The sequence below is a fragment of the Myxine glutinosa genome, chromosome 4 (genome assembly GCF_964187855.1).
Source record: "Myxine glutinosa chromosome 4, kmMyxGlut1.1, whole genome shotgun sequence".
Lineage (NCBI taxonomy): Eukaryota > Metazoa > Chordata > Myxini > Myxiniformes > Myxinidae > Myxine > Myxine glutinosa.
Genome location: NC_136264.1, coordinates 38,811,079 through 38,824,960, shown reverse-complemented (window position 1 = coordinate 38,824,960; position 13,882 = coordinate 38,811,079). Strand labels below are relative to the sequence as shown.

Here is a 13,882-nt window from a genome sequence, read left to right as displayed (position 1 = left end):
GGGGAAAGGGGAAAGGGGGAGGGGAAGGGGGAGGGGAAGGGGGAGGGGGGAGGGGAAGGGGGAGGGGGGAGGGGAAGGGGGAGGGGAAAGGGGAAAGGGGAAGGGGGAGGGGAAGGGGAAAGGGGAGGGAAAGGGGAGGGAAAGGGGAGGGGAAAGGGTAAAGGGGAAAAGGGGTAAGGGGGAAGGGGAAAGGGAAGGGGAAGGGGAAAGGGGAGGGGATGGGGAAGGGGAAAGGGGAGGGGATGGGGAAGGGGAAAGGGGAGGGGATGGGGAAGGGGAAAGGGGAAAGGGGAGGGGAAGGGGAAAGGGGAGGGGAAGGGGAAAGGGGAGGGGAAGGGGAAAGGGGAGGGGAAGGGGAAAGGGGAGGGGAAGGGGAAAGGGGAGGGGAAGGGGAAAGGGGAAGGGGAAAGGGGAGGGGAAGGGGAAAGGGGAAGGGGAAAGGGGAGGTGAAGGGGAAAGGGGAGGGGAAGGGGAAAGGGGAGGGGAAGGGGAAAGGGGAGGGAAAGGGGAGGGAAAGGGGGAAGGGGGAAGGGGGAAGGGGAAAAGGGGGAAGGGGGAAAGGGGGAAGGGGAAAGGGGAGAGAGAGAGAGAGAGAGAGAGAGAGAGGAGAGAGAGAGAGAGAGAGGGGGGGGGGGGGAGGAAGCGGGATGGGGGGGGGAGGAAGGGGGGGCGGTTAGTATATCACACAAAAATATTAGTCAATTAAAAAATGGGTTGGTAAAAACAAAAATGGAACTCTGTCTACTGTAACGCCATGGCTTTCAAAAGCAGCCTGAATAGCGTTCACCAAGTGGTGGTTCATCATATTCAAAAGGGTATTATAAAGTAGAAGCTGACAAATGGTAAGTCATTTCTGTCCAATCCAGGCCAAGGGAAAATAAGGAGCATCAAGGGTAGTTGATTAAGACCCTGGTGTTGGGCTAGCGGCTAGGGTGCCGGCTTAGGATCCCAGGATCCTGGGTTCGTAGTCCTGGTCGATCACTGAATTAACGCCAGGGGGGTTGACTCAGCCTGTTCATACCTTCCGAGGTCGGCTAATTGAGTACCAGTTCACTGGTAATTCCCTGCTTGTCGTTAAAGGCGGCTAAAAGGGTTGGCGTCAGGAAGGGCATCCGGCCGTAAAACATTGCTTCAAAAAGGGGACCAAAAAACAACAACAACCACGGTTCCCGAAAAAGGCCAAACCCCCGCTTTGCGGGGAAAAATGGCCTCTAAAGGTGGTTATTTTTATATATATATAAGGGTAGTTGATTACAAGGGAAAAATGAATTGCATTCTGGGTTTGACAGCAATTGTTATTGTAACTTGCTTGCTGGCTTGTGGGCTTTTATGTCACCTTGCAGCTGATTGGAAGAAGATCAGCTTTGGGTCAGGGGTTTGTTTTGTTGCTGGGGAAGATTTGCATGGAGCTTATTGAAACATAGCTGACTGGAGTAGGGCAAATGGTGAATTTTTAAACTCTGTTTATGTAAGAGCTGGGGGAGTCATTTCCAGGAATTGTGGCTGCCATGTCGACAGCTCACAACCTTAAAAGGGGAGTTAACATGCTGTGCGGTTGCTCTCAGCATTTCCCTGTCTATGTATAAATACCACTGACTCGACGCTTGATTTTGCAGAGAACTGTAGGGGTACATTGCGTGTACTCATCTTATATGATTATTTTTCTCTCCATGTACACGTACTTCAATAAATTTCCTTGTTGCAGTCTAAAGTGGTTGGTGATCCATTTCGTGGTTCGAGTGGCTCCAGCAACTTAAACACCCAAACTTCTCTGGCCTTGTGACTAATTAATTAAGTACACAGGTATTTCTGACCATTTGTAGAGCCCTGGCAAAGCGGTTTAAACACTCCAGCAAGCACTCCAACGAAATGGGTGATAAGGAACGGCTGGCTTGACAAGCGATAGCAAGCTGATTGCTTCTGGTTGAAATGGCCGAATAATTTTAAAAACAGATCGCAGGCACAGTAGAGTGACACCCTATCCCATGGAAATATGAATTAAGTTTAAAATTATTAAGTTAAATTAAAAAAAACTAACCCCAGGAGCATGACAGCTTCGCTTAAATAAATGAATATATACACTTATTAATAAAAATCGCGAGATATCGTTACGTTTATTGGGGGTAGGCAATACCTTAGTCCTTGGTCCAGGTAGAATGCATAGGTAGTGTGCTCTGACTGTTGTGAAGAAGAAGAAACCCCATGTAATAAGTAGGAAATTTGTGTATACCGTATGTCGTGGAAGAGCTTATGTCTTCGTATCCATGAGGGGTGGGGTTTGTTAATTAGCGAGTGATTATGGGTAAATTAACCCCTTGTACGTCATGGCCTCTGTTATTTTTCCTTTGTTCCTTATGCCACCGCAGAACACACACCTAGTAAGAAATCGCCCGTTAACCACACAAATCAAAAACCAATCGGAAACCAGGCATCGAACACTACCGCTGGTGCCGCAGCCGCTACATCACCACCTCAATCAGGAAAGGTCCTTGAGGCCACGCCTCGAAGAACAGTGATTGGTCCGTGATTTGATTGGCGCAAGGACTGGTAAGATGGGACTCGCTGATAGGCGCAGACACGGAGACGTCATGGGATGACGTCAGAGCCTCAAGTACCAAATAATTGGAACGGCAGACATTTTCTCTTCTCGTTCTGGATCCCATAGCGAACGGTCGCTATTGCTCTTGTGTAAGGAAGATTCATCACAAACGGTCATGTTCCGACATCTTCATTGTGATCGTGAGGAGGAGGAATTGCGGACCGAGAACTGCGGTTTCCCAAGCAAGAACGACAAGTGGACTGGCGCGGCCTGCTCGCTGCCCTGTCGACGAAGCCAGGAGTGAGCGGACACGTGGCGGTGCCTAGTTCGCGCCAACGAGCGCATTTTCTAGCCAAGGACGCGAGGGGGTTTTGACGATTCCTGACGAGATTCAAGAGCCGATTTGAGCTAAGTGCCACAAACGACACATTTATTTTTCAGTTATATTTCCCTTTGTCTGTGTTTGGGTCTGTGTGGGAGTGCTCCAATTAGGAATATAGCTTTATCGTGCATTATTTTGTGACCGGCATTTTCTTTAATAAATCCGGTATTTTTTGTACATTTAAATTCCTTGTCAGTTTGAGTTGGTTTATTACAGGGTCGAGGACGTCGGGTGGACTACTCGTAAAGGAAAACGCTTACGGCTTCTCCCCCATTTCCTCCCCGCGCGTATAAACAACGGTCCGCTATTGAATTGAACGCCTCAGAGTTAAAGCTCGTTTGGTCATCTGTGTCACCCTGCAGTGTTCACCAGAGGGTAGTCACACGACAATATGGTAAATGTTTTCAGATTTCACTCCAGATTTGGACATTTATTTCGTCTAAACTCTAAAGCATCCAATCCTCATATCCGAATCCAGATTTTGATATGCTTCAATTATGTAATGATATAATCGATCGTGTTTCCAAGGCAGGGCACGTTTGAATAGGCCCAAACAAAATGGCGGCTTAAGAACCCAGCGAGTGGCAGTGGGCTGACCAAGATGGCAGGCCGCCATATTGGTAAGGCTTTTTGGGGTTTTTTTCTCATGAGCACCTCGTTAAGCCACGGTCCCAAAGAGCCTGCGTTGGTATAAGATAGCCCAAACCTACGATGGCCCACGATGGGTAGACAATAAAATATTATGCTATTGCAATCATACGACGACGCACGTCGGATGACCATCGTACGATGACGTGCGTTATCGTATGATATAGCTTCCAATATATCTCTACAAAGTCGTATGACGTCATATGACATCGTACGACGTCGCGGGAACATCTTGCGATAGGCCCACGATTGTCTCACGTCGTCGTACAATGGTCTACGGCGTCGTGAGTCATCACAGGATGGTATATAATTCAGTTCAATTCCACTTTCAGTTCAGTACACAACTATTTGAAGATAAAAGAAGATGGCTCCAAAAGGTGGCAAGGGCAAGGGCAAGGACAAGGGGAGGCAGCCGGCACCTTTTGTGGAGGAAGACCCAGAAGAACAAGACCTGATTCAGCAGGGAGAGGCAGAGGCGGAGGGAGACCACCGGGGAGACCCTGACCAGAGTGACGAGCACAGTGACGATGATGACGGTGATGAGGAGATAATAATAGCGGCCGGCCCAGCCAAGAAAAGGAAGACCAAGACCAGGCCTGTGCAGACAACATCCGTGTCAGACCTTTTCACGGAGGAACAGGAGACCGAGCTGGCAGAGTGGTTTTCGGAACACCCAGCCTTTTGGGATAAAACCAGAAAGGATTTCAAGCAGACTGAGATTAAGGAGCAGCTGCTGAATGACAAGGCAAAGACATTTGTTGGGCTGGATCTGGTAGGGAAGAATCTACGTACATAGTTCACCACACAGAGGAGCAATTATGGGAGGTGGAGGGGATGATGGATGGAAGTGATGGCTGATGGCTGGGGTTTATATACCCCCAAAGTAGCTACGAGGACGCAGGATGATCCTGCGTCCTCGCAGGATTGTCGTACGTTGTCGTACGATATCGTACATGTCTGGCATTTGCTTGTGGACAGGTGAAAGTTATCGACGTGGTCGTACGATTGTCTCGTGGTCGTACGATGGTCTACGACGTTGACCATCGTAGACCATCTTTTGAACATTTCAAAAGATGATTTTCCAACCTACGATGGCCACAAAATCGTACATCGACGCAGGATGGGCTCCACGATCCTACTATCGTAGACCATCGTATACCAATGCAGGCTCTATGGGACCATGGCTTTAATCATCTTCAAAAAGGGTTGTTTTTTTTTCACCCAGTTTTCATCATTGCAATCTGTTGGAGGCCTAGGTGTATGCATGCAAAGTTTGGGGCCACGCGGTTTCATGGTTTTGGAGTTATGGAGACAGATGGATGGACGGATGGATGGACACTGGCTTTAATTATTTTTAATTTAAAAAATGCCAAACTGAACCGTTTCCTTTAGACACGGGTACAATTTTTTTTTACCTTCCTGTTCTTTTATTGTTTTCCCAGTTGGCAGTGTATATTATTTGTTGACTAGTGGGGTCACCCGTGGGAATCCCACGGGCATGGACGTGTGTGACATTTGGACATCTTGATTTAGATGCTGCACATTAAATTTTACAAAATGGTTACTGGCAATTCATCAGATCCAGAAATGGTGTAATGAACACAATTTATTTATTTCACATATGTGACCCCTCACTCCTCTCCACCTGACACTCTCCTCTCTCCACCCTCCACCCTCACGCCTCTCCAATCCCACTCCTCCTCACACTCCCCTCCAATACCTCCTCACACTCCTCTCCAATCCCTCACACTCCTCTCCAATCCCTCACACTCCTCTCCAATCCCTCACACTCCTCTCCAATCCCTCACACTCCTCTCCAATCCCTCACACTCCTCTCCAATCCCTCACACTCCTCTCCAATTCCTCACACTCCCCTCCAATCGCTCCTCACTCTCCAACACTTAGCTCCTCGCTCTCCAACACCTAGCTCTTCGCTCTCCAACTCCAAGCTCCTCGCTCTCCAACACCTAGCCCCTCGCTCTCCAACCCCTAGCCCCTCGCTCTCCAACTCCTCGTTCTCCAACCCCTAGCTCCTCGTTCCTCACTCTCCAACCCCTAGCTCTCCAACCCCTAACTCCTCGCTCTCCAACCCCTAGCTCCTCGCTCTCCAACCCCTTGCTCCTCGCTCTCCAACCCCTAGCTCCTCGCTCTCCAACCCCTAGCTCCTCACTCTCCAACCTCTAGCTCCTCGCTCTCCAACCCCTCGCTCTCCAACCCCTCGCTGCTTGCTCTCCAACCCCAAGCTCCTCGCTCTCCAACCCCTACCTCCTCACTCTCCAACTCCTCGCTCTCCAAACCCTAGCTCCTCGCTCTCCAACCCCTAGCTCCTCGCTCTCCAACCCCTACCTCCTCGTTCTCCAGCCCCTACCTCCTCGTTCTCCAGCCCCTCGCTCTCCAACCCCTCGCTCCTCGCACCCCAACACCTAGCTCCTCGCTCTCCAACCCCTAGCTCCTCGTTCTCCAACCCCTAGCTCCTCGCTCTCCAACCCCTAGCTCCTCGCTCTCCAACCCCTAGCTCCTCGCTCTCCAACCCCTAGCTCCTCGCTCTCCAACCCATCGCTGTCGCTCCTCGCTCTCCAACCCCTCGCTGTCGCTCCTCGCTCTCCAACCCCTCGCTGTCGCTCCTCGCTCTCCAACCCCTCGCTGTCGCTCCTCGCTCTCCAACCCCTCGCTGTCGCTCCTCGCTCTCCAACCCCTCGCCCCTCACTCTCCAATCGCTGTCGCTCCTCGTTCTCCAACCCCTCGCCCCTCACTCTCCAACTGTTAACGTGCTCCTCCCCAAACCCCCTGGTCACGGTGTACCTCCGAGCCCCGAGAGGAGTCACGGCAGAAAGATGTGTTATTCTGTATGTCAAAGATCAATGGTGAAGCCACACCAATTGTTACCAACAAACAAATATTGTATTAAGATCACACAAGAATAACAGTACAACAATAATAGTAATCAAAAGTACAATCAATATATCCTATGATGTATATATCCTATGATTGTACCATCAGTTTCGTAATATATAACTCACTGTGCTCCAAATGAGTGAAACAAGAACATTCCCAATGTCTCTTTCCCGGCTTCAAACCAAAGTTGATTCCGGTTTCAAGCCAAAGTCGATCCCGGCTTCAAGCCAAAGTCGATCCGCTCCTGCGATCGTCAGAACGATGTCTAATCGAGACCAGAATCCCGTTCGGATGACAGTCACAGTCACGCGGCCAAAGCTGCGCAAAGGCGCCCTCACGGCGACTGGGAAATCACACCCTCGGGTATGGACGTTTCACGGCTCACAGTCGAAGAACCGCAGATTTACCTTCAAAATCCCTGACACACACACACACACACACACACACACACACACACACACACACACACACACACACAGTCTGAATGCGGTGAAAACCTTGCAAAGACCTTGCGCGATGCGCAAAGCGCGCGAGTCAAAATGGCCGACGGCCCATTCTCGAGGCGTAACGGCCTGACGATGATTCTGCTCGGAACCCACCGCCAAAAACCTGACACGCAGGTTGATCTGTCACAACGATAACAACTCTGTCGCAAGAATCCCTTTCCCGGGAAACCCGAAGTTTGCTAGTGACCTCCGTTCGTCAACGTTTGCTCCAGAACTCGAAGCAGCACGGCTTTCTTGTCGAACTCACTCGCTCCGCCTTCTTTTTCTCCTCTTCCTCTTCGTCGTCGTCAAGTTCCCGATCCGGTTTCCGGTTTCTTTTAACTAACTTTTTCACCTTTTGAAAACAGTTCATAAACAATAAACCTTTTTAAAACAATAATAGTACATGGAATCAAAAATGTTTACAGTTTAAATTACATTGTGAAAATTAAAGATTTCAAATAAACCTATTTAAAGTGTATGCGCACATCTATATATATAAAACACAGTTTGTGTGTGTGTGTGTGTGTGTGTGTGTGTGTAATGTTACCGATAGACTCCTAAACGGAGAGGCTTACGTGCTTGATATTTGACATAGACATGGCCATTGAGCGTGGGACGAACATGGCCGAACTCAAAATATTTGACGATCCATATTTTTTATTCATATTTACCTCAGCGCATTTCAGCGAAGTACCCGCTAATCTCAGCCGGTTCCAGAGCAGCTCGCTGATTCGCTCAGAGCGATCACGTGATGTTCCATTCCCGCCGCCAGACTGATTCGCTCAGAGCGATCACGTGATGTTCCACCCCGTCACACGTCACTTCACCTTTTATGCGATCATGTTTTGTATCGATTTTGTGCGATATGAATTAAATGTCTTTGAAACAGCAGTGAAACGTCTTTCCACAACCCTTCTGTAACCGATTGGAGCAGTTTCTTGCCGCACAAAACGAGATCCGCGAAGCGAGTTGGTCGAGTCGTGCTGACCAAGATGGCGACACGGCGGCTTCACTTTTCACGGAGTACGAGCGTTCTATATATTTTCAATTCAGTGCGCCCGTGATTTGTGGCATAGACATGACCATTGGGCCTTCACGGTGTAATTTGTGCGAGGCTTTTGTCCGAGTGAGCTTGAGTCGAGAGGGCAAATGTACGGGTTGGGAATGTACGGGTCTCCCTTCCCCCGCCCAGCAACGCCGGTACTGGAGGACGTCACAGGATCCGTGTCTCCAAAATCCGCTTCGTGCTGTTGCGAATATGCAGGACTATGTCCGATTGTTGTGCTGCTCTCCGACCATGAGAACTGCAACGTCATTGTTGACTGGCCATCCCCATCCCTCCCCCTCCCCCCCCTTCCCCCTCCACCCTACCCCTTCTCCCCTCCCCCTCCACCCTACCCCTTCTCCCCTCCCCCTCCCTTTTCCCCCTCCCCCCTCCCTCCCTTTTCCCCCTCCCCCCTCCCTCCCTTTTCCCCCTCCCCCTACCCCCTCCCCCTCCCCTCCCCCCCTCTTCTCCCCTCCCCCCTCCCATCCCCCCCTCTTCCCTCCCCCCTTCCCCTCCCCCCTCCTTAAACCTCCTGATAGCATTGCGTACAGTGGACACAGGAACATCAAGGTCTCTGGAGATAGTCTTGTAGCCTTGACATTGCCCATGCTTGGCTACAATCTTGTGTCTGACCTCTTCAGACAATTCTCTGGTTTTCTTTCTTTTCTCCATGCTCATTGCGGTACACTCAGTGACACAAAACAGCAGAATGACTCCTTTTCTCCATTGAAACTTGTTGAATGAGTGATTTTTATATTGCAGGAACCTGCAACTCATCACAGGTGAGTTCAATTCCAAAGTAAAGGAGAATCACCTGCTTGAAATCGAATTCTTTCTAACAACTTCTAAAAGGTGCCAATAATACTGTCCAGGCAATTTTAGGATTTCTGTGTGGAATAAGCTAAGATTTAGTAATTTTTGTCAGCTTTTTTTGTTTTGTTACACTGAAAACCAAAGAAATACATTTGTGGATACCAAAAGATTTTTTAATTTCAACAATTTTCTGAAAGAAATGGTGCTTTATTTGAAAAAAGTACAAGGGTGCCAATATTTTTGGCCACGACTGTATTACGGACAGAAAGACGGGATGGGTGGACTGGCGGATAGACAACACGTAAACATAATGCCTCCGGCGACTTCGTCTTTGTGACTTTGTGACTGACTTTGAGAGCGACTTCATGCTTTCTGCCAGAAATGAACATGTCTTTCACATGTCCGCCCCAAGAAAATGCAAACCATTGGAATTGCATTAACTTAACACGGTGAAGAAATTGCATTGCACACTCGGGCAGTTTGAAAGAAACATTCTTCGTTCCGTTTTCCCCGAAAGTTGCGACGTGTTTGAAAGTCTGAATACAAATTGAAGAAAAATCAAGCAGGCACGAGACGAGTCGTAAAACTTTTTAATTTAATTATGTTCTCAGCACACAAACAACTCCCAACTGCTACAGGTCAAATGTTTTGGCTCAAACAGTACAAAATAAAAATGGCCAGAACGAAAGAGGAAACGAAGCAGACTTTACATATAACATTCTCTTTCAACAAATAATTGGACACGTACATGAGGTACACTTTAAAACACCTTCTTCCTCTCTCATCCAAGCAAAGAAATGTCTTGGACCAGTATTAAATAGAGCAAGAGAAACTGACCTCCCAAGGCCTGTCATTATAATCATAAAATAAAAAGAACAATCCTTCAAAAATAAAAATGTCAGTCATTCCCAACATGGCAGTATTTGAGCCTGTAATTTTGTGCAGAAATTATTAATCTACCTTTGCCTTGATAGATAAAGGGTTTGTGGAGCAATTTGGGTTTGTGGAGCAATTTGGGTTCGCGGAGCTTTACAGCTGTACGTTTTTCCAAGTGCACCGACATGAACATGAAAGTTGCAACATTATGGTTTTTCTTTCGGATTATTAAACCACCAGATTTTTAGATACCGAATGTGAGATTTTAAAACTCCTCATGCTATCCCTCAAGCTAAACATGATCTCTGTGCTGTTATGGACAGATCTCAGCACCATCAACCTCCCGTGTTGCAACGGCGCAACTCAAAAGCACATGGTAAACCTGCTCCGGTACATTGAAATGTGCACACGATAAACATGCGAAGGAAAGGCTTACACCTTGATGCTGTTGGAGAAAGAGAAGTTAAATAATGACAAAAATTATAAAACGAACTGTGGTTGAGATGCAGTTTTTGGAGTTGTAAGATTGCAAATGAGCAGCAGCGGGTTAAAGTGTTCTCAACTGGGACGTTTCTACAAGACCATACCTTACATATAAATCGCAACCATGACCTCCTTGACATGCAGTCACTGTTATTACAAACGTGACCGGCATTTTGCACATATAAGGTGTTTGTCGAAACTTCATTCTAGCACACTCATTACATCATTACATTTATTCTTTTGTTCATTCATCTCGGAAAACCTTTCGGAGACATAACATGATCATTTGTCTACTTGCGTGCATTGCGTAACATTGCATTCGTGCTCGATCCTTTGGCGCAACTTCCCAAAGGGCTAAACAAGACATTCCGACTTACACCGGGCAGTTGTGGAGCAAACGGCGGAATTTCCACTGGAAGACCTTCTTCTCTCTCTCTCTTTCTCTCTTTCTCTCTCTCTCTCCATAATCACTGAGTGATATCGTAAACATATCAAGTTTAAATTTCTGACCAGTGTATATCAAAACATCATTAAATACACATTTGTCAACATTCTGGGGTAAAATGACACCAACTCAAAATGTTGTGAAACAGGTCCAACATGACTGCAAATGATGTTATTAAATTTTCTAAACTAAGGGGCATAAGGAGCGAAAAGTCTACCGCCAATGAAAAGAAAAAAAGTAAATTAAAGCTGACTTTTAGAACAGGGAACTAGATACGTGAAATACGGACAATATGAGAAAGCATCTTTATTTATTTTATATTTATTTACTTTTAAAGTCATATTTTGTATATAAAAAAAAATCAAAACGATCCAAGTTAAAAACACAAATTAGTCTTATGATCGTCGTCGTCCCCAAATTAACGCAGGAGATGTGGATGAGGACGGGGACTTTGTAGTGTTGTTTGTGCAAAGGGGTTGCAGCAAAGCCAGGCTGTGTTCTGGTACTGAGGGCCGGCTTCCTGAGGTTCAGAACAGTAGACTTTGTCGCCTACCTGTAAGTCACAGCAGAACAAAGGAAAAATAAAAAAGAAGACGTCATGCACAGCACGATACTTGCACAATCAACCCCCCCTCACCCCCCAAAACGTTGCCATGGATACATCAAATTGACCATTCCATTAAGATTAATTGACAGTTTTTCAGATGAAAATGGATGATTTTGGAAGTTTGACCTTGAGTTTACCTTTGGACCTCGAAAATAGTTGGTTTCCCAATTTAGTGACAATATGCAAATGCTGTTAAATTTTCAAGTCAATCGGATGAAAAATGGCGATTTTAGAAATTTGACCTCCAGATGACCTTTGACCTCAAAAGCAATAGGCTTCTCAATTGTGATGACCTCTACAACTTGGTGAAGTTTCATGACGATCAGTTTAGAATTGTGACCTGTAGGCCGGTGACAAACAAACAAGATGTCATGCAGAGCACGATACTTGCAAAATCCACCCCCATCTCCAAAAGTTTGTCATAGATACATCAAATTGTCCATTTCATTAAGATAAAAATTGACGATCTTAATCAAAGCTCCGGTCAATCAGACTAAAATTGATGATTTTCCAGATGAAAATTGATATTATAAGTTTGAACTTCAGTTGACCTTTGACCTAATGACATCAAAATAGTGGATTTCCCAATTCAGTGAGGCACGATGCAATTGCTGTATAAATTTCAAGTCAATCGGATGAAAATTTATGATTTTTCAGATGAAAATTGATATTATAAGTTTGAACTCGAGTTGACCTTTGACCTATTGACATCAAAATAGTGGGTTTCCCAATTCAGTGAGGCATGATGCAATTGCTGTATAAATTTCAAGTCAATCGGATGAAAATTGATGATTTTAGAAGGTTGACCTGGATTTGGCCTTTGACCTAAAATAGTCGACTTCCCTAATCAGTGACCCAATATGAAAATATTGTTCAATTTTCAATTCAATCGGATGAAAAATGGCGATTTTAAAACTCGACCTCAAGATGACCATTGACCTCAAAATCAATCGGCTTCTCAATTGCGACGACCTTTGTAACTTGGTGAAGTTTCATGACGATCGGTTTAAAATAATGACCTGTAGGCGATTGACAAACAGACAGACAGAATAACAAACTCAACCGACCAATATACGAGTACTTGAAAAATCTTCGATTTTGCAAGTAACAAACAAACAGACAATAACGCACAAGATTTTACGCACAAGCAATAACGCACAAGATCTTCGATTTTACAAGTAAAAAGAATGAGAAAAGGGTCAAACACAGATGTCTATCCACAAAACGACCATCAAAAAGTCATAATCAAGCCATTTATACCAACTCAATTTAAACTTTAACCAAGTAACACACTAAGCAGCATGCTTAATGGAACGGAATACAAAAGAGAAAAATTACAGCAATTACTGCTCTTGGAAGACTTGGACAGACCTGCATAAATAAAGGTAAAATAAATAAATGTTAACAAATAAAATACCGTATAAAAACAAAACAAAAATCATAACGTGAGACCACTTGAATTTATAATGAGCTTGCAGATTTTCTCTTACAAAGTAGTTTTGTTTGGGCTGGCAAGATAGCCGAGAGGCATGCATACTTGTCTAGCCTGGATTTGAATCCCGATCCGGCCATAAACTGTCATTCTGGTGTTTCAGAGGCGAGTGATTCATCAGTGTGTTCCGTCCCTCAGATGGACATTAAACTGGGGATTATACCATCTGCCTGCATTCGTTGGTGGTTGTTAAAGATCGCACGGTGTCCTTCATGAAGAGTAGGTGAACTATTGCCGGGACCTTGAATTTTTTTCCCAAATTCCTAACCCAACCTCACAGGCCCCCTCCCAAGGGGACGGAGTGCAAAAGAAAGGGTCAACCTCCCCCTAAGGCAGTCGCTCTCCCCCCCACATATACATATATACACATCCATGTCTTCTCATATTATATATATATATATCTTCTCAGTTGTGACTACCTCGACAACTTGGTAAAGTTTCATGAAGATATGTTTAGAATTCTGACCTGTAGAATGAATGAATGAATGAATGAATGAAAAAATGAATGATCGTTTTAAGGCCATTTTCCCCGCTAGAGCAGGGGTTAGCCTTGCGGGCCCCATGACAATCATGGTTCCCTGTTTGAGGCAATGTTTTTATGGCCGGATGCCCTTCCTGACGCCAACCCTTAGTCGCCTCTTACGATGCGCAGGGATACGGTGTACCTATTCTAAACCGGGGTACACGCCGGGACCTGTAGGCGAGTGAGAAATAAACAAACAAAGACAAACAGACAGAATAACAAAGTCGACCGATCAATGTCCTTGAAAAATCTTCAATTTTGCAAGTGACAAGACAGATCGGAGGGGTGAACCTCCATCCACCTTCGGTGATGGAGGTAACAAGAAAGAGCAATCAGAGATTGCAGACCCTCGTCAGGACATGTTTCTGTGGTTTTATCCTTCGAGTCTTTCGTGTCTTTTGAGTCCTTGGGGTATATTGGGTCCTCTGGGTCTTTTGGGTCTCCAATGGTGTTCAGGTTATAAAGAATCTTAGAAGTCTGAAAGGGTCTTTGGGCTTGAAAGAGTCTTTGGGGGTATTAAATGGTCTTCGGGTTCTAAAGGCTTTAAAAGGTTTAGGTGTCTGAAGAGGTCTTAAGAGTTTTGGGGTCTTCATGGTCTTGGGGTTGTAAAAGGTCTAATGGGATTTAGGGTTATAATGGGTTTTAA

The 13,882-nt window shown here is 46.0% G+C and overlaps 1 protein-coding gene across 7 annotated transcripts in view; it reads right to left on the bottom strand.

Annotated features, from left to right (window-relative positions):
- Positions 1-9,383: 9,383 nt before the first annotated feature.
- Positions 9,384-13,882, bottom strand: part of LOC137424590 (cyclin-dependent kinase 17) — a 133,839-nt gene continuing 129,340 nt past the window's right edge. For all 7 annotated transcript variants that reach the window (XR_013623047.1, XR_013623045.1, XR_013623046.1 and 4 more), the window contains one exon: positions 9,384-11,167. Coding sequence is in view for 2 of the 7 variants with exons in the window: in XM_078775646.1 (XP_078631772.1) it covers positions 11,142-11,167 (26 nt within the window). In the remaining 5 variants the exon portion in view is untranslated. The remainder of the gene's footprint in view (positions 11,168-13,882) is intronic.